This window comes from Rhamphochromis longiceps, linkage group LG17 (genome assembly GCF_057381845.1).
Source record: "Rhamphochromis longiceps isolate RC_006_pf linkage group LG17, R_longiceps_female_GT1.1, whole genome shotgun sequence".
Taxonomy (NCBI): domain Eukaryota; kingdom Metazoa; phylum Chordata; class Actinopteri; order Cichliformes; family Cichlidae; genus Rhamphochromis; species Rhamphochromis longiceps.
The window spans coordinates 41,683,719-41,709,276 of record NC_140573.1 but is presented as its reverse complement, the minus strand read 5'-3'; the positions used below and the strand labels follow the sequence as shown (position 1 = coordinate 41,709,276).

Sequence of the window (25,558 nt, the reverse complement as noted above, 5' to 3'; positions counted from 1 at the left end):
CACCCGAGGGATTAATAAAGTTCTATCTTATCTTATCTTTCAGTTCCTTTGTTCACGCGTTTGGAGAGTTAAAACTGGTTTGATGTCATGACTGGCCGCCAATCTCATCTTCCTATTAGTAAACTATTTCCTGGGCTTCTACTTCATTACGTGTCATGAAAGTGAAATCTGTGTTAAACAGTTTACCGACTGATGAAGTGGTTTGAGTAAATGTTCTGTTAAATGTCCGTCCCAGTCTTTACAGGTAGGACAACTGTGTGACGGGAAAAGACTGAAAGAGCGCCGCTGTGTTTCAGACTGAGCAGGAAGTAGCTGCGGTACCTCGAGGATGACGATGGAGATGATGGCCATCTCAGGGCTGAGCCATGGAAAGAGACGCTGTAGCTGACCACACTGACCAATCAGGTAGCAGTTCACTATGATGGCAATCAGGCCCATGGCTTCCATCGCAGTCTGTGAACGGGAAAATAAAAGCTTTCCATTTTTTTCTGACTTTGTGCTTTGCTCTTAAATCAAGTTCAGCCAGACTCTGATTACTGATGAACTTGATTGGTTTGTTAACAGTAATGCCGTTTGTGTGTTAGTCAGCTCCCCATGTTCACACAGTGCATTTCTTACCTGCCACTGGCCGATGCTCTCCACACGGACTCCAAAGGGCCTCTGCAGGCCGGTGCAGAGCTTAAAGGCATCACTGCGGATCTCAATGATGTTGTTGATGAGAGCGCACATGGCAGCCAGAGGAAAGGCAGAGGAGAAGAGCACCACGTAGCCAAACTGGACAAACATCTCCTGGTAGTCTTGGAAAGTGTCCTAAGAAGGACAAAGTGGAGCAATAAGCCAAATGCAGTCTGTACAGTACGTGACTACATGGCTGCTGCGGACGACGCTGCATTTTCTGTGGACTAAACTCATTTGTAGATGAGATATATAAGATATAATAAGATATGGCAGTCATACAAGCATTTATAAGGTCTGTAGGATTCATGTTGTAGTTCTAGGATTCAAAGAGTGACCAGTTTTTAAAGAGAATAACAGAGAACGAGTCGTTCTGCCTGTAAACACCAGATGTTTAGAATGAACTTGTCACGGTCTGCGGAGACAGGCCATGTGGTGTAGGGGTGCAACGATACACAAAATTCACGGTTCGGTTCGATATTTTTTCGATACAAAACAAATGTTCATGCCTTTTTAATTTGTCATTTATTAAAATTATAAATATATATTTTAACTCAAAAGTACAGTTTTTAAATTTAATGTTGCTGAAACAAAAGTAATTAAAAAAATAAATATATCTCAGGGCTCGCAAAATTTCAAAATCCCTGGTAGCCCTTCGGGCAGGGACTCTTCAGTTTTTGGTAGCCCAAAATAAATTTAAGCAGCCCGAATAAAAAAGAGAGCAATTTTTTTGATTGATGTTTTGTCTCCTTTACAATATTATACATTAAAGTATAATATTGTAAAGGAAACAAAACATTAATCAAAAAATTGTTGAAAAACAAATTACAACATTGTATAAAAATGACAATCATCAACTCAAATACTTGGTTCTAATTGAACAGAAATTTCTATGAACTTGTAAGAACTGTGTAGGACACGAATCAGTCTGTGTCAGAGCCTGAATTTGAAATTTCCACTGAAGTCACGGGTAAGAGGCAAGTGGAACCAAGATCGAGGCCGTTTGCTTTTTGAAGTTTGCAAAGACTGCTAAATTTTGCCAGTGGTAGTTCACGCAACATAGTAGCTGTTCTAAACAGATTTTTCAGGTTTATTTTTAGTATGTTATTTGCAATTGGTGTTTGTTCTGGGAAAGATATTGCAGACTGAGCAATAATGCATTTCTTGCATTTCTCATGGGTTCTAATGGGGGCCTTTCTTAAAATGACTGGTCCCAGTAACAAAGGCACTTGTCGACTCAGAAATCGAGAGAAATCCAACAACACACCCGGCAGAACATTATGTTATTTACACGGGTGCACATAAGTGGTCCACATGTGCGCATTCGCTGTCAAAATAAAAGACGCACCAGATAAGAAGTTGCAACGCGCGTTTGCGTCCATATAAAAAGCTGTTTTTGTCCACTAGAGTGGGATTTTCACGGCACATTCTGCACCACATCTCTGTGCGTTCATCATTTGTTTGAAGCCAGCTCACCTCCTGCAACCACTTTTCCGAGAATACGCGCTTCTTTTGTGGTTCGGACTCCTTCTGACATTTGTTTGGAGGTGGAGGAACACCAAAGTAATTGCTTAAAGGAGCTTCTTCGACATCTTTAAGAGTTCTAAACAAATGTCTGTCCTCCTCCAGAAAATCTTATGTATGCAAACACGCGTTGCAACTTCATATCTTGTGCGCGTTTTTTTTTTTGTTTTTTTTTTGACAGCGAATGCGCACCTGCGGACCACTTATGTGCAGCCCTGGTTATTTAGCTCGTCATATTGCAGCCACAGAAATTCTTTTGTCCATGAAACCATAAAGCTGCACTTTCTTTTTGCCTTATAGTCTGATTTGTCATAACTTCTCCGTTTTGTGGTAAGCTTTTCTTTGGCTGTCACTTCTTCACCCTGACCTGTCTTATTTGGCTCAGCAGAACTGAAATGCTTTTACACACACACTCACATAAGCTCAGCGATTCTCTGCGCGATCAACCTCTCACATGTTTAAGCTGCGGGAGATTTCACTTGTCATGTTTGCATAGTAAGCTAACGATTAATAAGACGATGTCAGAGGAATTGGTGCGCAAATTATCATCACTCACAGATCAGTGCTGTCGCTCTCTATACACAGTTCGTGCATTGCAAAGTGAAAGCAAAAAAACAAGCGCAAATTCAAACGCGATTTCAATATGTCACATATTGACAGTGGCTCACCGATGCCAATGACATAATTACCCAGCTACATTTCTGAAAGAATGCAAAAGCATTGACATATATTTTTCCTTCCTACAATAGCCCGACGGGCAGGGAAGAGATAGATTTTGGTAGCCCCACTGAAAAAATCGCTAGCCCCGGGACGTTGGGCAGGCGATTTTGCGAGCCCTGTATCTGATTGAGGAATCACTCATCTTTGGAAAAGAGAGTTTATTACAGAGAAATGGCTCTTTCCAAAATAAAAGCTATACTATCCGCTTCTTCTGGGCTATATTCTCAGCAGCACATTGTAGCGGGTCAGGGCTGTTCGGGGTTCTGTTTGTACAGTTATGTTTTGTTTATGTTGCCATAGTGACGGGTGACGCCCTCTCGCTGCGACGGTGTGTCCTTCCGGGGTCAGAGGGCGCCCTGTGTGTTGTTGTTGTTGCTGTGCGGTTGCCGCGCTGAGCAGTTAGCTAGCGGCAGTGTTCTTCTGCAGATGTCAATAAACGGCTGTGCTCCCCGGTTAGCTCACGGGAAGCAAGACCAAACGACACCTCCGTCTCCTCCTTGTCTGAGCTCGCCACAATATTAAACATATCAGGTCCCCATAAGGAGAATCCTGTGCTAACGGCTGTCTAAATGACTCGGGTAAAGTTTGTAGCATGCGTGCTTGTTGTTTTTGTCTGCTTCCACTTGTCTTTGCACTAGGATGATGTCAGCGTAAATGTGCAGTCATATTCGTTGTGTTCCCACTAGTGCTGTCAGCGTTAATCTCGTTGAAATGACGTTAACGCCACAACACGGCAAATATCCGTTAACGAGCTACCCCTGATCACCCCACGTGGGGCTAGACGGCTAACAAGTTAACGAGCTAACTGCCTAACACACTAGTTCCCACCCATGTAATTGAGCATTGCGTGGCACATCCAACATACTGTTTTACTTTAGTCCATGAAGCGCTTACCTTCAGGGTCATATGTCACATGAAAACCAAAATAATTCCAAACGCCAGATCTGAATGAGGGTGGGGGAGGTTCAATTTGCCATGTTGCAAGGAGAGCTTAACTTCTGTCTGCTAGCTTGCCCTGCGCTCTTCCTTCTGACGATGCTGTCTGTGTTGAGCGCTCAGTGGATCTGCGCTCGACAGTGCAGCCTAGGCGGAGTAGTCGAACGCAGATCCACTGAGCGCTCAACACAGACAGCATCGTCAGAAGGAAAGTTGATAAAATAAATTACAAATTTTGTATTGTTCGATACATATGCGTACCGAACCGAAAGCACTGTATCGAACGGTTCAATATCGTTGCACCCCTAATGTGGTGGTGTGTGTGATGGACCCAGGTGCGTACACGGGAGTGAACTTAACAGAAAGCGAGCCTTTATTATGGCTGAAGACAAAGTGAACAAACAAAGCAGGGATAGCGTGACTAAACTAGACTATAACTAAACTGGGAAAACTAGTACTGTGACAAACTAAGAAGACTCAGAGACTATGGTGATAACTGCAAAGACTGACCATGAAAACATGGAGGTGGGAACACAGACGACACGACACAGACTGAATGAAACACAGAGGCTGTATCCCGATTCAGGGTCTGCAGCCTTAAAGGCCGCATTGTAAGGCCGATTACGTCACATTGACGCAACGAAGGCTGTCCCAATTCAAAGGCTGCTCGAAATGCGGCCCTCAAATGCGTCCTTCATTTCCCTGAATTTTAAGGACGTGGCGGTGAAGACTTCGTGGCCCAACATATCCCAGAATGCATAGCACGGCGGTGGGTGTGGATAATTTTGCCGAAAAAAAACAACAGATGAGGGGCGGCCGAAGAGTAAACTGTTAACGACCCAGGAAACTTTGGCTTACATCCACCGAGGTCTGCGGGGATGATTATCACACAGTCAACATCTGGTACTTATAAAGTACCGATTTTATAAGGTTCAAAATATCACATCACATTTGACTTGATTGATCTGAACCTCAGTGATAATAATGCTGCACTGAGCATGTAAAACTATGCAGGCATATAGTGATTGTAAATATCACGTTACTCAGTCACCTCTGATCACTTCTTCAAATGAGGTCAAACTTTCAAGAAAATCTCTGATCTTTAAAACGATACTAAATATCACACTACAGTTTGGGTCCAAATATGTCACATTTGACCTCTGACCTCACTTGCATTTCCCTTCTGTCAGTAGTCTAAGGAGCTTGGAAAGACCTCTCATCTGAGAAGCTTCTTCAGTTCTAAATGCGACTGGTGGAGAATCTCAGATTTAAGCCCTGTGGGAGTGTCCCAAAGAGTGCCATGGACCCCCTATTGATCCTCTACCCAATCACAATCAGCCAAGGTGTCAGTTGAGCCGTACGTGCAGGGTGAGTACATATGTGCACTTACTGAGTACGTCTGCATGCAGCTCTCCATCTCCGCCTGAGTGAGCGTGGTGCTCTCTCTCTCCTCGGGGGGATCCATCCACGATTCCCTTTTCGTTTTCGGCTCGACCCTCTCGGCGCTCCGGCCTCTTCTTCTGTGACGCAGCGACGCGCTGCTCTCAGATCCAGAAGGCAGCGGGCTGGCGGCGGCGGCAGCATCAGCGGCCTCAGCCCTGCCCCCGCTCGAGTCCTTCACATCATGAATTCCGTTGTCGTCGTCGTCGTCGCACATTTCGAACATCGAGGCCGGGTCCATTCCCTTTTCCACCATGGTGGGGCTTCCCTCCTCCAGAAAGCTGCTGTCCACAGGGGGCCCACTGCACGCCGCCTTTCTGTCCACCTTAACCACGACATCGCTGATCAGTTACATGATTCAACCTCTAAAGCGTGAACGTGCTAACGCTGGTCACGCGGCACTGTACCTTCTCTATGAAGCTCACTTTCCTCAGCTTCAAGCCGCAGTCGATCAAACTTTCCTCCTCCGTCTCTCCTTCGCTGAACCTCCCGCTGTCAGCCTCGTCCTTCTCAGCTCCCTCCTCCTCATCAGGCACTCCACATCCTCCGTTCAGACACTTCTTTTCCCTGAGAGCAGGTGAAGAGACAGATAAACGTCAGAGTAACTGTGTGCCAACCTGTTCTGGCGGTCTGTGCACTCGGTGTCTGATAGCTATGAATCATAACTGCATGCGGTGCGTGAACAATAGCGGAGGACGATAAAGTGTCGTTCTGTCTGCAGCCGAGCGGCTCTGCTTGTAGTGACTAACGCAGTAAGTGTTGGTGTGAATGACAGCTAAACACATGAACGTCACGGATCTTTCAGCACACGCTTTCTTTACTGCATCATCTTTACTGAACGGCTCAGAGCACCACCTTCTTTCTGGCTGCCCCACTCCAGGCCTGGTGCCCCTCAGTCCGGGTCCTGGCATGGTCTGGTCAGTGGGAGACGCCATGGCTTTTCCAGCTGCCAGCCGGGCGTATTTCAGCAGCACTGAGAGCAGCAGGTCCCACACGGCTCGCAGCGTAAGCTCTCCCAGCTTGTGACGCTCATACAGGTAAGGCTGCAGCACCTCCTTAACGTTTTGAAGGAACTGGCGTATGATGAGTAGAGTGGCCAGCATCTGACAAACACAAGGCAGAGAAACAGCTGCAGCACCCACAGATCACAGCGCACTGATTGGAGCATTTAAAAGAAACAAGACAGGATAGATGACAGTGGACAGAGCGCAGGAGGAGCAGCGAGAGAGGACTTAATAAAATAAGGTGAAAACATTTAAAATAAAGAGACATGTATGCAGACTGTGTGCTCAAGGCAAGCTCCGCCCGAATGGTTCCCTATTCCAAGCAGTAGGAGGGACCCTGTAATCGGGGGTCCTGAGGTGTTAGGCAGCAATCGCTGTGTCACATTCGAACTCTAAAAAGCACAGCAGCCTCTCACCTACAGACCTCGCTGCACACGGCAGACACGAACGAACCAACTAAACTGCTCCACCAAGCCGAGACACAAAGCGACGCACAATAATTACACCTCCGCCCTGTGACAGGCTCGAGTGAAAAGTTCATCAGTCTTGAAACTAAAGTTTCTTTAGACGCAACAGTCAAGACGTGCGACGGGCTTATTTGTGGACAGCTGACTAGAAACCTCAAAGTTGTCATGTTTTCCCGGCTCTGTCACGGACGCTTCATGCAACAGGAGACGCTGCGGCACCCACGGCCCGGTCCCTCGTCCAAATACTTTGACCTGTGGGCGAACGGGAGGCGTCCAGAACAGGAACTGACGGGAAGCAGAACGGCTACAAATAAAATCTCATGCTGAGTCCAACACAGACACAGTTCTTTGTTTCTGAAAAAGTCATCTGGAAGAAGACATATACATTATGCGTGACAATAAGTACAGAGATTAAGATTAAACGGGTAACTGAACACAACTATACTCTTATCATTTTGGGATTCATTACCATTTTTTAATAAACCTTCATGTGAACGTGTCTCTGTGCACAAAGTATTTATTTAGCTTTACAAAATAAAGTTTCTTAAGAGTTTAATCTGGTCAAACTCAGTGATCTCCTGGTTTCTACAACAAAAAATGTTTCTTTGTTTCTCTGATCTTGTCAATAAGCACAGAAAAAGAAACCGAGTTGCATCAAACCATAACTGAGCTTTAACAGTCAAAGCCAAGAGTTTAATATGTCTTCAATCATATAATACACACACGCAGAGGTTAGACAGCGACTGCATCACCACAAAGCTCACGATCCATTGTTGCCTTTAATCTGAAAGCAGCTCCTTCAGGTCAAACGCTGATGCACAACACGCTGCGCAGAAGATGCTACAGCACAGAAACAGAGAGCATACAGGACATAATCAATAATGGACAGCACAGGGACTGAGAGGCGGAGACGCTGCTCTCTGATTGCTAACATCTCAGTCACGTAACAGCTGACGTCTCTCTCATCAACTGGAAACAAGAAAAGTCTCACGTGTTTTAAATGATTTTAGCCTTTCATGGTACTTCCAGTAAATCAGAAAGCTTTACCGACATGTGGAGAGCCTGAGCTGTGCTGGTGTAAACTGGGAAAACTGGGAAGTCAGCTGACATCGAGAGTCCGAAAGGTGGAGCAGATGGTGAGAAGCTGAGGGACAAGATGACTCACAGAGGGAAAAAAGCCCAAGAAAGAAATCCACAATTCCCATCACAAGGAATACCAGGAAGACCGATCTTCAGATGAAAGGACCCAATAGAAGAAGTAAGAAGAGGCGCGTTTTGAGAGTTGATGTCATTGAATATAAAGTTGGTTTTAGATAATCAGACAGTATCTGCTGACAGCTACAAAGTCCCAAGTCTCCCAAATACAGAGATGTAATGAAAACAGCCCTGCAGCCATTTAACAGCATGGAGGTTTGGAGCTCCAGCACACGTTCTTTCCAAGCACACCTGCTCACCGATTGGCACCAAGCTGGCATGCAAAGGCATAACGGAGGTGGTCAGAAACAGACCTCTGACCTTCCCTACGCGTAACAGGGATCGTACTTTGTTCCCGAGCAAAGCCCTGAAGAACCAGGGAACAGAGACCACCAGCATCTTGATCTTCAGGGAGACGTGAGGCAGCACATTGACCCGGACCTGCCGCTGCAGACTCCTGATCAGAGACAACACCAGCAGCATCTTCCACAAACGGACAAACGCACGGATGTGCGGATTAATGACGACGTCGACGAGTGAGTGCGAGTGTCTGAGCGGCGGAAACGTCTCACCTCTTTCAGGCGCTCCATGTCTTTGAGGTAGAATCCGATGTAAAAAAGGCTGAGATAGGAATTTACAAACTGAAACTGCAAGAGACAGAAAGGCCAGGTGTGATTAAACAGGAAGAGGAATTAGCTCCACCCAATCCCACAGCAAAGGACGACACTTACAAGAACCATTTTGATGATGAGATTTTTCTCATAGGCACTCTGGAGTCTATAGTTTTCTGTGGAAACACAACATCAGCGTAACACACCTGGCGAGCCATTAAAAACATGCAGCACAGTAAAAGCTTCAATCATTGACTGCTTAATTAGTAACTAATGAACCGTAGAGCTTCACCCCTTTATTTGAGCGCTCAAAGCACTTCTACACACACTCACTCACACTCACTCACTCACACACAAACACACACTCACACACAAACACACACACACTCACACACACACACACACACACACAAACACACACTCACACACAAACACACACACACACTCACACACACACACACACACACTCACACACAAACACACACACACTCACACACACACACACACACACACTCACACACACACACACACACTCACACACTCTCACACACAAACACACACACACACTCACACACAAACACACACACACACTCACACACTCACACACACTCGCACACACAGGCGCACACTCGCACACTCACACACACTCGCACACACAGGCGCACACTCGCACACTCACACACTCTCGCACACACACAAACACACACACACACACACTCACACACTCACACACACACACACACACTCACACACTCTCGCACACACAAACACACACACTCACACACAAACACACACACTCACACACACACAAACACACACACTCACACACAAACACACACACACACACACACACACAAACACACACACACTCACACACACACACACAAACACACACACACACAAACACACACACACACACACAAACACACACTCACACACTCTCGCACACACACACACACACACACACTCACACACAAACACACACACACACACACACTCACACACACTCACACACTCTCGCACACACACACACACACACACACACTCACACTCACACACACAAACACACACACACACACACACAAACACACACTCACACACACACACTCACACTCACACACAAACACACACACACACACACACAAACACACACTCACACACACACACTCACACACACACACTCACACACAAACACACACACACTCGCACACTCACACACAAACACACACACACTCGCACACAAACACACTCACACTCACACACAAACACACACACACACACACAAACACACACTCACACACACACACTCACACACACACACACAAACACACACACACACACACACAAACACACACTCACACACACACACTCACACACAAACACACACTCACACACACACACTCACACACACACACTCACACACTCACACACTCTCGCACACACAAACACACACACTCACACACACACAAACACACACACACTCACACACACACACACAAACACACACACACACACACACAAACACACACTCACACACACACACACACTCACACACTCTCGCACACACACACACACACACACACACTCACACACACACACACACACACACACACAAACACACACTCACACACACACACTCACACTCACACACAAACACACACACACACACACAAACACACACTCACACACACACACTCACACACACACTCACACACACACACACTCACACACAAACACACACACACACACACAAACACACACACACTCACACACAAACACACACACACTCGCACACTCACACACAAACACACACACACTCGCACACAAACACACAAACACACACACAAACACACACTCACACACACACACACACACACAAACACACACTCACACACACACACACACACACACACTCACACACTCACACACACACTGATGGACACATCGTGTCCAGACCGCAGGAACCTTCTGATTCGTGCGGCCTGCTCGACCTCTCGAGCCACAGCCAGCTCAGCGCTCAAAAGGAATTGCCAGCGATCCATAACTAATATTAATAACTAATATTAAGGACGCGACTTTCAGGAGATCATCTTGAGTAAGAGACGCTCTGCTCTGAATCTGCGGTTACGTTTTGCCGGCCTAGAAGCTCGGCGCTCACCCATGTCATTGAGCCAGCAGGCGATCTTCCTGTACACCTCATCACACGCAGTCACAGTGATAGCGAGCATGATTTTGGGGATGAAGCGAGCCAGCCGAGGCATTTCCTTGATCCCCATCACAAACTCCTGCAGAGACACAAATACAACTTCTCAGCCCCCAAAGGCAATAAACACTCCCATTCTATGAAGCGTGGAGTCTATTTGTTTATTATTAGTTACTGTCTGTGGTTTTTGGTTTCGTAGCTTCTTTAAAATGCTTCATTACGTCAAACTCTAAAAGAAATCTGACAAAAGAAGATGATTTTCTTGCGTTAAATTTGCTGCTGTATTCATCAAAGCGGGACACAACAAAGAGAACAGATGCTGACAGCTGGACTGACCTGCAGCTCAAAGCAGATGAGCATGACCAGGAAGACAAAACAGAGACAGAGGATACAGATGGGCAGGCTGACCAGCCACCTGAATAGACGCCTCCGCCACGGAGGATAGTAGAACTCCTCGCATCCCGTTATAGGACTGCAGCGCTTGATTCCCTGCAGACAGAGGATATGAAACAGCGTAAAGGGAGGGAAAACGCACAAAGCACTCATTTGAGTTCTCAAAGGTAAAATGTGAAGCGGAGCCTTCAGCCAGCCGTCACACAGGAGACTCGCTGCCTTTGTTGTTGGCTTTAAATGCTCCTTTTTGATAAAGACAATATTTTAGGGGTGGGTCAGGAGACCCTGGACCCCACATTAGTGACGCTGTTAGATAATCACAGTAACATATTTGTTTTGTGCTTTTTCTCCTCTTTGCATTTGCACATGAAGAAGCACGTTTCACATAAACGGACTGTTTTCTACTCTCACTGCTCAAAGCACTTTAAACAACTCGCCTCATTGACTCACATCGACACTGTGGTGAAGTTCTCCTTCTTTCAGCTGAGGCAGCCGTCAAACATTAAACCCGTCCTGTTGACACTCTGATCTGAGCATTTACTGCAATTCATTGGCTTCCATTAAGTTTTGAACCCATTTTAAAATTCTTGTATTTGTTTTTAAGTCGTAATGGTCTCGCTTCTTATTATTTGTCTGAGCTGCTTCACCCTTACGTGCCGTCTCGTGCTCTTAGATCAGCTAGCTGTCCCAGAAACATTTTAGAAACCCCGAGGAGACCGAGTCTTTGCAGCTTTGTCTCCCAAAATGTGGAATGAGCTTCCCCTGGAGCTCAGGCAGGCTCCATCCCTCGCTGCTTTTAAAGCTCATTTAAAAACACACCTGTCCTCCTCGGCCCGTGTGAGTTGTCGTCTTTGTTTTTGCCCTGTGTACCCATTTATTCTTTTGTTCTCTTAGTTTGGTACAGCACGTTGATCAGCTGTGATGTTGTTTTTGAAGTGAAATTCTCACAAACACTGTTTATGCTTTTTGTACTGAAGTGCTTTCTATCTAACAGTCATACTTCATTATTTTCTTTCCCGAGGATTCGGCTGCAGGCTGGAGCAGCCAGCGATCAAACCACCGACCCTGCGATTAGTGGACGACCTGCTCGACTCCTGAGCTACAGCCACCCCAATCAATCAATCAATCAATCAATCAATCAATCCTCAGTTCCACTTCTGACATCTCCTTGTAGTGGAAGAGTAACTAAAGCTGTTCCCAAAGTACATAATTAAAGTTTTTGTGAATAAAGCAGAAGAAAAAAGGAAACTGTGCAGCTGTCAGCATCATTCTGATTCGCTCGCTATCATTGGTGAGCATTTAACAACAGGTCGTCTATTTTCAGCTGTAGTCCTGCAGGGATGTTTTCCCATAACAAGGACAGCATGTAACCAGTTTCTCCAGTGTGTTATACTGGGAGCTTCTTCATTTTTAAATATTATCTGGATATTTGCCCACTATAGAGCAAATATCACTCAGCTTCCTTACACGTTGGACTATTTGTTGCTCCATGCTCTGCTTTAAATCTGTCCTCCTGTTTCTCATCAGCCATAACTGAACTGAATCCACATCGTTCGCCTTTAATTCCTGTTGCAAAGCTTTGTTCAGTGTTACTCTGCTGCATTGTCTTTATCTGACGCTGTAAAGCACTTTGACTGAATCAGAGTTTAATTTCTCTCACCCGGAACTGAGGCCGTGGTTCCTCCAGGGACTCCGCAGGCGCGTCCAGCGTTCCCCACTTATACGCCAGCTCCGCCCCCCTCCGCTTCCACCGCTCCAGAAACAGAGTGGCCCACACCACATTGAAGAGGGCAAACACCACGCAGCAGATGTCCCGGCTCGTCTGAGGCAAGCATGCAGACATTTATCGGTTTGACTGGGCGGTGTCATTGTTTCCTTTTCCTACACAAGCACACGGCTCATCTCTGCTCACCTGATCGGACTCGGTGAGCATCCAAAGCACGAAACCGATCACGGCGGGATATAACATGGAGGTGGTGTAGAAACCCAGCCAGGCAAAATACATGGCAATCTTCACCCCGAAGTAGTCACAGATATCATCTGTTTGTGAGATCGATAAGATAACAGTGAGGCAAACAGCAAAGTCAGAGATGGAAACAGCGTAAAAGCGAGCTTTGATTTATTAACCTAACGGCTGCTTCTCACAAACAGCCTGGACCCAAGACTTCATCAGCTGGCTGAGGATCCTCTGCTCATGCAGAGGGAACACCTGCTGGATCACACCTCTCGCACTCAGCTCCGGGACTGCAGAGAGTAAAGCGAGCAGCAAAACATATTTAAGCAGATGATTTACTTTATTTAGTTAGAGAGAGAAGCACTCGAGGAGAGGAAACCATCAATCACACACGCCGCGGCCCGCTGAAGACAACGGAGCTTTTAGCTCTGATCACTTACTGATTGGCTGGCCTTCCAGGAAGCTGATGTTATGAAGCACCTCCCCTTGTTTGGCACGTAGGTTGTCCAGCCAGTATTTAATGATGCTCTGCCTCTCCTGCAGCCACCGGGAAGAGGAGGAGGAGGAAGCAACGTGAGAAAAACTTTTCCCAGTGTAGGTACCTGGGAATAACTGGAGTCGCACTGACCTGCGAGGTGAAGAAGCACAGCTCGCTCTCGATGTTCTCGTAGATGTAGTCCTCCTCGCAGGAGAAGCTCCGTGTTCCTCCGCCAAACTCGGGCTTCACTGCTTTCCTCAGTCCCATTTCCTCGGCGCCTCGCAGCAAACTGCACGACAACATCGGGCAGGTTTTTTTTAAGCCGGCCTCAGACGCCCACGCTACACGTGTAATCTGTGTCATCTGCAGTGCATTAATCTCGTCTAATTAAATCTTTTGTTTCTAATTGCCTACGCGGCGACGCCCGGGCTCGCACTCTGCTGGTGGTAACACCGCACATTATGGAGGCGGCGAGAGGAATAATGGGAGTAATTGCATAGTAACAGCAACACGCGGTGTTGTCTCTCTTTTTACAGCTATGAGCTATAAACATGTATGCCTGCATGCTGGGATGGTCCTTTTTTCTTCTAACATGTTGGTTAAACTGATGATTGACACTAAAAATAATCCCAATAATCACCTGATTTATCTTAATTCACAACACTGCAGCACTTCTGTTTGGCCACTTTTCCACATTACTAAAAAAAACAGTGGTTTGTCCTTCAGCTGTAATGTCTGAACCTCATCTCATTTCCCATCATGCCTTCCTGCACATCTTCTATCCCCATGCTCTCGTCCTCTTTCATGCCCACGCTGTCTTCTCTCAGCCTCCCCTCTTCATCCATCGCTCTCCTCCCCTCCTTCTATCCCATCATCCTTTTTTCCATCTCCGTCTGTCCTTCCCGCCGGCCTTGTGCTGAAATCTCAATAATAATGCAGCTCCCTCTCTGTTCCCCGCAGGCTAAGAGCTCACCTCGCCCTCACATGTATATATAGTCTTTACACGCACGCACAAAGACGTACGGCCGATGTGTAACAGCCATCCATCATGCAGCTCCATGTACTCGCAGGGGCAGCACAAAGAAGCACGGACGGCACCTGATGGATTACAGCAGAAATCTGAGGTGTAAGCTTGTGTTTCACGCCTGAATACTGCTTACAGCGCAGAACCGTCACAATAAAGGTGCTTGTGTGAGGAAGAAAAACACGAGGCTTTATCTGTTTAAACCAACTGTTTAGTAATCGAAGCCAAAACCAGGAGGCCTTTTAGAGGTGAGCAGCTGCTGCCAGGAATCTTAATGAGATTCTCTCTTTTCTTATTTCATCAAAAAGTGTTCAGCTTTTTAACAAGAAAATACAAAAACACAAAGAGAGAAAGTCTGACAGTGAGGCTGTACGCAAAGCGTGGACAAAGCTAACCTTGTAAAGTAACACTGCTGATGGAGAGCTCTGCGTGTTTATGCTAATGTAGGTAATGCAGAAACTCAGCAGATCCAAATGGCAAACCGTAAACTGCCCGTCAGAGCAGCAGAATGAGTAACTGATGACATGTCAGGTAAGAAAATGTTCTGTTACAGCTGAATTTGCTGCTTTCAGTTAAATGAATGAAGCCTTTCTGAAAAAACGCACAAAACACTCCCACACGTACAGCTCCATCCTGACTCTTTCAGCGATGATAACAACACAACTATAAATCATGTGACGATATGAAAACATACTGAACAAATGGCACAGCTGAACATATCCAACAAAACTAAAACAGGAAAGGATTTTTCACGCTGCTTCATGGTGGACCGGGAATCAGTATCCGAGGGGAATTCAAGAGGACGTGGAGCACTTTCTGGGTTATGATTTCTACCACATAAAATGTAGGTCAACCGACCCCACAGCAGGTGTGAGTGTGTGTGTTTACATATCTTTGTCAGGACCAAATGAGTTTGAGACTCAAAATGTGGTTTTAGTGTCAGGGTTACGGTTAGGATTAGGCATTAATTTTTCATGGTTACGGTAGGGGCTAGGGAAAGCATTATCCCAATGAGATGTCCCCACAACAATATGAAAACACGTGTGTGTGTGTGTGTGTGTGTGTGTGTGTGTGTGTGTGTGTGTGTGTGTGTGTGTGTGTGTGTGTGTGGTCAAGCAGCACTTTCTTTGAGCTTTTCATCCAAAACCCACTGGCACACTTTTAAGAAGAGCACTCAGTCCATCCTTCCTCACCACCTTTCCTCACTGCTTCCTCTTTGCGTTTCTTTACCTTGCATCCTTTCTGCTTTTATCTCTCTCTCTCTGTCACGCCCGCTTGTCTCTCTCTCTTCTTTCCCACAATCTGTCCGCTCTTACTGCATTCACAGGTAAAAGGTTTATGTTAGATAAGCCCGTCGTCTAAAAGCGCAGTCAGCACAGAGGATTCAACATTTGTGGTGAAATGCAGCACGGGAGCAGCTGCCGCCCTGATCCCCAGATTGTATTTCTCTGTATTTATACGTCAAAGTCAGCACTGATATTAAAGTGACCCTGCACTCACCTGTGACTGTCTGTGACAGTGGGAGTGAAATCACAGCAAATCCACTACACAGAGGTTAGCATGATGCTAAAGCCTCTGGAAAACTTGAAAGACCAGCAGCAGAGGAGCAATGCTGATTCACCAGGCATCAGCTTCACTCGTGATTCACAGTGTACGAGCTAAACTGCTGCGCCTACTATAAGCTGCAACTACATTTAAAACTATGATAAACGGAGGCGCTGCTTCACACCGACACAGCACAGCAGGGTTATTCTCGCCTTTTACATCCCGACTCCCGTAGTAACGTTCAAAAATAACTACCCCTCGAGCCAGTGGAGGAAGAGGCGATATTAAGTAATATCTGCGATGGGTCGTTTGTTAATTATTGATCACAGTTAAAACAGCACCAACATCCCGAACTATGATATGTCTGAAGAAGCAGTGAAGGTGAGAACAAGCAAGTTCGATCATAAATCTGGAATATTCTAATCATTTTAAAGGAGAGAGTGAAACATTGAACTAACTGATTAACTAAAAGAACAGTTTGATAATCAGTGCTGCGGTCCTACTGTCAGCAGCATCAGCCAACACATGGCCTGTATTTTTATAGCGCTTTACTCGTCCCTAAGGACCCCAAAGCGCTTTACACATCCAGTCACACACTGGTGATGGCAGCTACATTGCAGCCACAGCCACCCTGGGGCGCCCTGACAGAGGCAAAATGAACAGAAGCACGAACCAGAGGCTCCTTTCTGATTTGATTGGTTGATTTCTTACTTTTCATACGTAGCGGTGATGAAGAATGCGTAGACTCGCGTGTGTTTATGATGTCGGATCTGGATGATGAGCTCTGGGATTCCCAGTCGGATGTGGTTCAGTAGCCATAGTAACGTGTGGTCATCTGTAGTATCTGTAACAGGAAGTGGAAAAACAAAGAGTTCGTGTTGACGCCCCCGTAGGATCTGCCGAGTACTCCCACAGTCTTTGCTTTTATCTCTGAGCAGCAGCTGGAGGTGTGAGGTCATACTACTGAATCATCACGTTCTTCTCGGCCTGCAGGGCGCCAGCCTAAGCTTACAGCTGAAGGTGAAACTAGGAAATAAGAGCGCATCTAACATTTTTCCACCGACACTACAGTGACTGACTGAGCGTCACAGTAAAAGATAAGGTAAGATAAGATAAGATAAGATAAGATAACCTTTATTAGTCCCACACGTGGGAAATTTGTTTTGTCACAGCAGGAAGTGGACAGTGCAAAAGTTATGAGGCAAAAATTAGAATACAATAAGAATAAATACAGTACACAGCTGTACAGAATAGAATAAAATAAAATACTATATACAGTAGAATAAAATAAAATAAATATACAATAAGATAAAAATAGAATACAAATACAAAAGCTCGTGTTCACTGCAGTTATTGCAAAGTTAACATGTAACATAAGTCATATTGTATGCCACCGCCAATCAGCTCCCAACAGTCATCGTGGTAAGTAAAGACCCTGCAGTCATGGAAACCCCGACAATCACATGATCCTCTGTGAGGCGGAACTTGGTGACAGTGGGAAGGAAAAACTGCCTTGTAACAGGAAGAAACCTAAAGCAGAATCAGATTCGGGGATGGGCGGCCCTCTGCTGGGACCGGTTGGGAGTGAGGGGAGCAAGGCAAGACTAAAGACGCCCGTGGAAGAGAGCCAGAGAGGAATAATAACTAATGATTAAATGCCAAATTGTGTTTAAACATACAGAGAGTAGAAGAAGAAACAGTGCAGCCCTCAGCAGTCTAAGTTAGATCTGATCCAGGTTTAACTTTAAGCTTTATTGAAAAGGAGCGCTGTAAGCCTCATCTTAAAAACAGAGACAGTGTCTGTCCCCTGAACATGAATTATTTCAGTTTTTGGGTCCATGTGATTGTTTCTGCCAAAACTGTTTCCTCAAGACATTCCCAGGACATCACAATGGGCCGAACAATACAAAAAGGACACAGATCCTCTGTGATAGAACAGAAAATTGTTCCAGCGTTTCAAACACGGGGATTACCCTCTTTTCCTACATGAAAAGCAAATTAAAAAGTGATGATGAGCAGCAGCTCCACACTGAGGGTTAACTGCAGACATAGTTCTGTGTTTGTGATATGAAAGCTGTCAGTCAGGATTCTCACACGTATGAAAGCAGCAGGAATGTGTGTGTTTGATTGACCTGCAAATGTCATGAGGACGTCGCAGTTCTCTGTGGGCACCGTTTTCATCCAAGACTTATGAGACATGATGTGTCTTCCAGCCTGCAGCAGCCGCTTCCCGAACAGCTTATCTGAAAGACGGAGAGACAGACGGACAGTCAGACGGACCCACGGAGAGGGGGACAGTCACCTTTTCAAAGAGACAGGGTGTAAGCAGAAATGGCATTTTTAACATTTTCACACACCCCCGCCACCTGACCCCACTTTCTCCAAACCCTTACCCCTGCTGCCACAACACAAAGACACACACACACACACACACACACAACTGTCTTTCTTGACAGGACAGATTTAAATGTCACACCGCTCTGACTCACAACACGACACTGACTGAAATAATCCTGCCCTGCCAAGACCAGAGGCCACACATTGTTCACCACCCTCTGCTATGATTTATCACACACACACACACACACACACACACACACACACACACACACACACACACACACACACACACACACACACACACACTTAAAGCGGTTATTTCTGAGTGCTGTGATATGTAATGAGTCTCAGAGACAATGCAATGCTCTGTACACACACACATGCATGAACTCGGTCTGTGTACATCTACTTCATCTCTGGTCCCTGAAGTCCAGAGCAAACTGGAAATAGCTCGACTGTCACAGTAATGTGACATTCAAAACGCTGCCAACTCCAGGCGGGCTGAAGGAAGACCAACACAATAAATGTTCCTCCCTGGATCCTGTAACATCGCTGCAATCTTTGCTGTCCCTGACACCTCGCTCATCTTTCAACAACCTCGCTGAAAAATCGGAGCCAGTGCAAAGAGTCAAAAGAAAGCTGAGTGAACTGCGATGGGCGTAAGCTCACATCCTGCTCAGCTGTCACAGGACCGTCTGTGTAAACTGTTTACGAGTCCTAAATAACAACGACAGCAGCGTGGAGAGGCCATCCCACAGCATCCCCCCCTTAATGAAGAGCAAAGTCAAGAAAGGTGGAATCGCAGTCATGAAAAGTTTATTTTTGTATGTTTGAAGCAGTAAAATGAATCTTACAAATGTAAAAGCTCGTCAGTCTTATCAGTTCAGATATCACTTAAATGCTTTTAAAATGTGGCAAACAGGGAAGTGGCTGCTAATTTTATTACGGTGCTTTAACTCAAACTGTCACATTAATGCATCTCTGCGCTGCTGCCAGTCAGCGTGTCATCCTGCTTCCTGGAACTGTGAACAGAGGGACGCCCGGTGGGGCTTCGGGGAAAAAGCCACAGAGTGTATTTGCACATCTAGATTTGTTTTTCACCTTCACATTATGTATGCGCATCAGCACTGGATCAACGTGCACTATGAAGTCATCTCTGTATTCATGAAAGGTCATGAGATCTGCTGGTACAGTCCCTCAGTGTTTAAAGCTCTATTAATGCAGATTTATTTTTTTAAACAAAAAGAGCAAATTACCAGGTGCACCACGCAGGTGTTACAGGCACTCGAGCTGTTTGTTCATGTCGGACAGATCACCGATAAAACCCTCTGTAAGTCACACATCATGCACGCAGCACACTGTGCTGGGCTAACTACAACAAATACACTACAACACTGCACATGTGTAAGACGTATGAACAGGAAGCTTTGGGTGATTTTTAAAAATTTATTTAACCAGGAAAATCCCACTGAGATTAAAAACTGGCCAAGATGGCAGCAGCGAGTATCTCGCAGTTACAAAAATCCTCCAGGATTCAGAGTTTTGATTTAAAAGCACTTAATGAAATGAATTCTGACGTTTTCCGGTCGTTCGGCAGCTCGTTCCAAGCTGAGGATGCTAAATGGACAAAAGCTCTTTTGTCAAGTTCAGTTTGTGCAAATTGAACAGAAAGCAACAAGTAACGTCGCGGACGAAGACGATAACGAGCAGCACGTTTCACTGCAAGCAGGAAACATTCTTTGGTATTATTAAGAATGGATGGATCCACCATAGTTGGATATTATGAAATATAAATAACAGCATTAAGGTTACGCTGTAGGAACAACACCTACTTTTTTACTGTTTTTATTAATTAAGGCCATTATTATTATTATTTATCAAATATATCCAGGAAATCTAAAGATTTGTCTGCCTCCTATCTGGTGTCTTTTGTCGAGAATAATGATTTCAGTACCAACATCAGTATTTAAAGAGTCCCTCGAGTACTTACGAAGAGGCTGCAACCGCTTTATCTGGTTCCACGCTGATTTTCCTCTGAAGAACATTTTTAAACATCTCAACAGGCCAAACAGGAGACGGAGGTGTTTGTCTTTTTATTCTTCAGTGCTTCTCCTGGATACTGAAATGTGACTGGTTGTTCCACTGTGCTTTAGAGGAGATGCTGCAGGCAGCGCTGCAACATGACAGCAATTCTAATGAGTCCTGTATTCATCGCTGAAGGCAACACACACACACACACACACACACACACACACACACACACGGAGCAGCTAACAGATTGGTTTCAACAAAGCTTCACTTCATGTGTCCCGATGTTTGATTCATACGTCGCCCGTCAAGGCTTGAATGCACAGACGGGCTCGTGCTGCAGCTTTGTGTTTGCACGTCCCCCCTTTGCTATAGAAATAACCCGCCTCTCATGTTCTGGGAATAAGTTGTTGTCAGTTTCATAGAAATGTATTTTCATCAAGCAGCACAAATGAGAGCACGGCCAGATAAGCAGCTATTTTTGGAGTGTTTTGAGGTAACGGTTTGTAAAACAGCAGCAAATAATAACGGTATTAAACAGGACCTGTGCAGTGAGGGTCGTGTGTTTGTTTACTCTTTTGATCCATATTTATCTTTAAACAACATCTCGGTAAAGACTGTGGAGCAGCTACACAGAAAAACAAAAGATCCCGGATGTCATTTTGGTCGGTGAGTCTGAGCTTGAAAGCCCCTTTGGCCTCGTAACAGAAACCAGGTCAGTGTGGACTCGGCTGGTCCAGGACTCGCAGTCGTACAGATGAATCCTGCATCACTCACGGCCTTCAGAGTCAGGCGGCTGCTGTGGGGCTTATCAGACAGCAGCCAGGCAGACATAACAAGCAGGGCGTCGTTCTGTGATCTGAGACGCTCGCTGAAGTGTTTCTCTGGGACGTCTGCGTGTGTGTGTGTGTGTGTGTGTGTGTGTGTGTGTGTGTGTGTGTGTGTGTGTGTGTGTGTGTGTGTGTGTGTGTGAACATGAGATATAAAGTATGAGATTAATGGGGTGTAATTCAGTCATGAAAGTCAAGCAAAGCTTTTAAATGAAGGTCACAGACCTGATGTGTCTTCTCTGTGAGCAGTTTGATAACTGATTGCCATTTATGTAACCTTGAGCCTCCTTTAAAGATTTTGCTTTGCCAGGTAAAAGCACGTTTGTTTTTAAAGTTTTATGAACTTATTTCTTCCAAATGGGATAAAAGCTGGGACTGCAAGCAAGCAGCAACCTGCGCGCCTGAGAAATGAAGCCGGCAACAGTGACTCCATCAGGTACCAAACATGGTCACAGCACAAGTTAAGCCTTCAAACTCCATAAGCCAGCAAACTGATAATAATATGTTTTTATGTGTTATTGAGTTTGTGCACAAATAATTAATGTTCTTTCGTTTCTCACTCAGTCCGGTTAGACATGAGGTTTTTTTGTTCTCTGCCAAAAGATGTGCATTCAGGAAAAAGATCAAATGAACGTGCTATGGAAAAATAAGCCTCATTAAACTGTCTGAATAAGCAGATTTCAGTTTGAAGTCCTTGAAAACCTCATTTCAATGTCAAATAAACAAGTGACAACGAATAAGTGAATAAGGGCCCACACAGCCTGCAGACGGCTCGGCTGGCAATTTCTGATCATGAGTGAAAAATGACTGAATGAGTCCCCAAGCGCTGGCCAGCGGTTGCTGGAAGTTGATGGCAGTTGTAGTGAAAATGTTTGGTGAGGCTCGTCACAGAGGCCTACAGTAACCCCTGGCAACCACCTGCCTTCCCCAACCAGTTGGCCAAAACCTCCCAGTGACTGTTTTGCTGCATCGGTTTGAATGGAAGAGCCGGACTTTACAAACAGTTACTCTAAAAATGCACGTTTCCAAGTTTCACTACTGCTGGGATATTTCATGAGTATTTACAGAGAGACACGGAAAATTGGCTCCAAACTAAAGAAATCACAGATTATTGTTGCAGCACCTTCTGTGCAACCGGCGCAACCTCCAGGAACCACACCCAACCGACACATCTTTACCTAGCAACTGGAGGTTGTATAATTTCCAATATGGCAGACAACTCTTGACCAATATGCACACGGTGTCATGTGACCCCAACATCCAGAGCTGCTGGGAGCCTACGACTGATAAAGCTGATTAATGTGGGAATATGAACCTAAACGAAGATGCTTTTACCTTGTGGTGCAAAGCTTTGAGTGGCAGAACTACAGAGGTCCTTAATGAGCATCCTTAGAAATCTCATTAAACTTTTACTGCAGCTTTCAGGTCCTATGATGAACCACAGGACATTTGATGACCGCACATTTCTCTTCACGAACTTTCAGCTCATCGCTTCAAACCACATTCCTGAAAATATGGTCACAGACGTCCCGAACAGAAATAAAATGTGTCGCTTTAAGTAACAACCAGGAACACATTTATGGTTTAGCAGTAATAGCTTCTGTGCTTCACACAGGAGGAAGTTCGGTGAAGCGTCGACTTATAAACAGGTTTCATTTAAACAGAAAGCATCAAAAGAAAGCACACACAATCAGCCTTCATCATCATAATAAACTATCTGTAACAATATTATGTAGTCTTTATCAAAGATTTTACACGTGAGAGATTCTGTCACCGTGAATCTGAATTATTTTCCTCAAAAATCACATCCTGAGAAAACAGCAGGTTTGGTGATTCGCTGCAGGTGATGAAATCTGTAAAATCAGCTTAATGAAAGTCTGCATTGAGCTTCTGAAGACTGGATGTTTTCGTCTATTCAACAGAGAGCCTGAGACAGACATAAAGTAATAAAGGCAGAGAGACAGACACAGCTCCCAGCAGACAGAGGAAGGACGGCAAAATATAAAACAGGCAGAAAATACTTGTACTGTCACATCTAGTGTGCAAATGACCCTGTTACAACGATTACATCAGTAAGTGGGACAGCGAGCCTAATCGGGTTCAAACACCCAACAGTTTCATTTATGTTCCTGACTTGTTGCCATCCTGTGTAGACGAGTCCACAAACAGCCACAGAGGACCCAGAGCTGATCTGTAACCCCAACACAAAGACTGACAGCATTTTTACACCGAGTCGTCAAATCAAATCGTGGCGCCGAGACGTTTGGAATAAATAAAACATTCGATCATTTCGCCTGAGCACAAAATGATCCTGCGCGTCTCGAGGAAAGGGATAGAAACCAGATCCGTCCTGCTTCCTCCTGCTCCCAAACACTGACTCACTCCATCGCTGTGGCAGCGGCCACCTCTCTGTACCGCAAGGTACACGTACAGACACCGACATCGACTCTCGTACACCACGTCCTTCTGGCAGCTGCATACACAGATGTGTTTAGAGGATATGAAAGGCCCTCATCCCAAAGCAGCACAGCCTTCCTGCAGTCTCTCACTTTCTTTCCCCTCAGTCTGCTCTCTCTCCTCTTCATATCTTTTTGGCACCACCGTCTCTTTTCCTCCATCTAAATCTTCTCTTTCCAGCCCCTCAAGGCAGAATCTATCAATCCCTCCTTCCCGCCATGCTTCCGTTTTATCCGTTTCTCTCCTTCAGCTCTCCTGCCTCCTCTCTCAGTCGTCTCAAGAGATATTTGTCATCATTGTGTACACAGAGCTCTTAGGGCTGATGCCTTCACACAGGCAGTGTGCTCTACTCCAGGAGCCAATACTACGAGAGAGCTTGCCTTCGAAATTACCCTCACCCTAAACCTTCTTCATCACTGAAGGTACGCGAGGAAGATCACGCCGTTTTATTTAAAACACACAAACGCACCAGCTAAGGTTTCAAACAGCCAGGCCCAATGACAACGAGCCATCGTCTTTTTACAGCCGTTACCACAGGATGTTACTTTGGGATAAGTCCTACCATGCTCACAGTTAGAGCTGATGTAGCATTTTCAGCACCCATATTTAATCATTTAAAATCAGCTGATAGATTTTTTTCTTTCAGACACATCTCTTTCTTTTTAAGACGTTTTTTTACATTTTCGGCTTCCTTGGATAGAGGAGCAGTGAAAGCTAACGGGCTCCAGGTCAGACTTGAACGTGGCCCCCTGAGCTCCGCCCACAAACAGATTTTTCTGACATTGTTTTACGTGTAGCTATTTGTGAGTCCGTCCCTAGCTAGCACAACAATGCAGTTTAAAACTAAATCTGTTTTAATTCAAACAAGTCGTGGATTAATTCCTTTACGCTCTGCTGGTTGTTGCCAATGACTGTAAGGAACATGGATGACGCGGCTCCACCTCCTCCCATTTTGTATAAATGAAGCTAAAATATCCCGGATCTGGGAGACGCCTTCTTGAATTTGAAGCCAGGATCTGCGCAGTAGTAACCACGGGTGGAGCCGTGGTATGAAACTCCCACCCACAGACATTCGTCAGTACAACCCCCTCTTAACTTTTACGTAGCCTGGACATTTTCCTGCTGGTTGCACTACAACCAGAAGGAAAAAGCGGTAGGCCGGTGCCGGTCCGTGAGTCGTTTGGTACCGGGCCGCAAGAGTTGAGGCTCAGGTGTGAAATGTCTGGTTTTCAGGGTTTTTATCGGTTTTCAGCGTTATTTTGTTATCGTTTTTATCGTTAACTCGGTTTTCCTGGGTCTTTTCACGTGTGTTATGAATAAATGTTCTTTTTTTCGGTACCGGTACTAGTTTTATTTTGTTGTATTTATCCGCGACACGTTAAAGGCCGGTCCATGAAAATATTGTCGGGCATAAACCGGTCCGTGGCACAAAAAAGGTTGGAGACCGCTGCATTAAGACACAATAATTACAACAGCTAAGATTCATACTTTGAAATTCCCACATCTTAACATGTCGTCATTAAGTAAAGAGTAAAGAGGTTTTTTTAATTAATATCAGCATACCTGTTAAAACATGGTGCTTAGCTAAATTATCACTATATTTTAAACAGTCCCTGGTTGTTGCCATCGGGGGTCTGTAGAGCGCCCTCTGGTGGATAAACCTCGCAACATCAATGCTCATAACATAGTTGAATGGTGTCTCTCCCATCGGTTCTTAATGCTGATAGCAATATAT

The 25,558-nt window shown here is 45.4% G+C and overlaps 1 protein-coding gene across 2 annotated transcripts in view; it reads right to left on the bottom strand.

Annotated features, from left to right (window-relative positions):
- Positions 1-25,558, bottom strand: part of ano8b (anoctamin 8b) — a 40,985-nt gene that overhangs the window by 2,447 nt on the left and 12,980 nt on the right. The window contains exons 2-18 of one of the 2 annotated variants that reach the window (XM_085386038.1): positions 18,301-18,411; positions 16,880-17,012; positions 13,750-13,888; positions 13,562-13,658; positions 13,295-13,411; positions 13,080-13,207; positions 12,828-12,989; positions 11,111-11,263; positions 10,730-10,856; positions 8,692-8,747; positions 8,533-8,607; positions 8,309-8,443; positions 6,151-6,398; positions 5,703-5,862; positions 5,246-5,620; positions 619-810; positions 322-453 (exon numbers count right to left, since the gene is read on the bottom strand). In XM_085386038.1, the coding sequence (XP_085242164.1) occupies positions 322-453; positions 619-810; positions 5,246-5,620; positions 5,703-5,862; positions 6,151-6,398; positions 8,309-8,443; positions 8,533-8,607; positions 8,692-8,747; positions 10,730-10,856; positions 11,111-11,263; positions 12,828-12,989; positions 13,080-13,207; positions 13,295-13,411; positions 13,562-13,658; positions 13,750-13,888; positions 16,880-17,012; positions 18,301-18,411 (2,540 nt within the window). The remainder of the gene's footprint in view (positions 1-321; positions 454-618; positions 811-5,245; positions 5,621-5,702; positions 5,863-6,150; positions 6,399-8,308; positions 8,444-8,532; positions 8,608-8,691; positions 8,748-10,729; positions 10,857-11,110; positions 11,264-12,827; positions 12,990-13,079; positions 13,208-13,294; positions 13,412-13,561; positions 13,659-13,749; positions 13,889-16,879; positions 17,013-18,300; positions 18,412-25,558) is intronic. The other variant, XM_085386039.1, reaches the window with a different exon arrangement.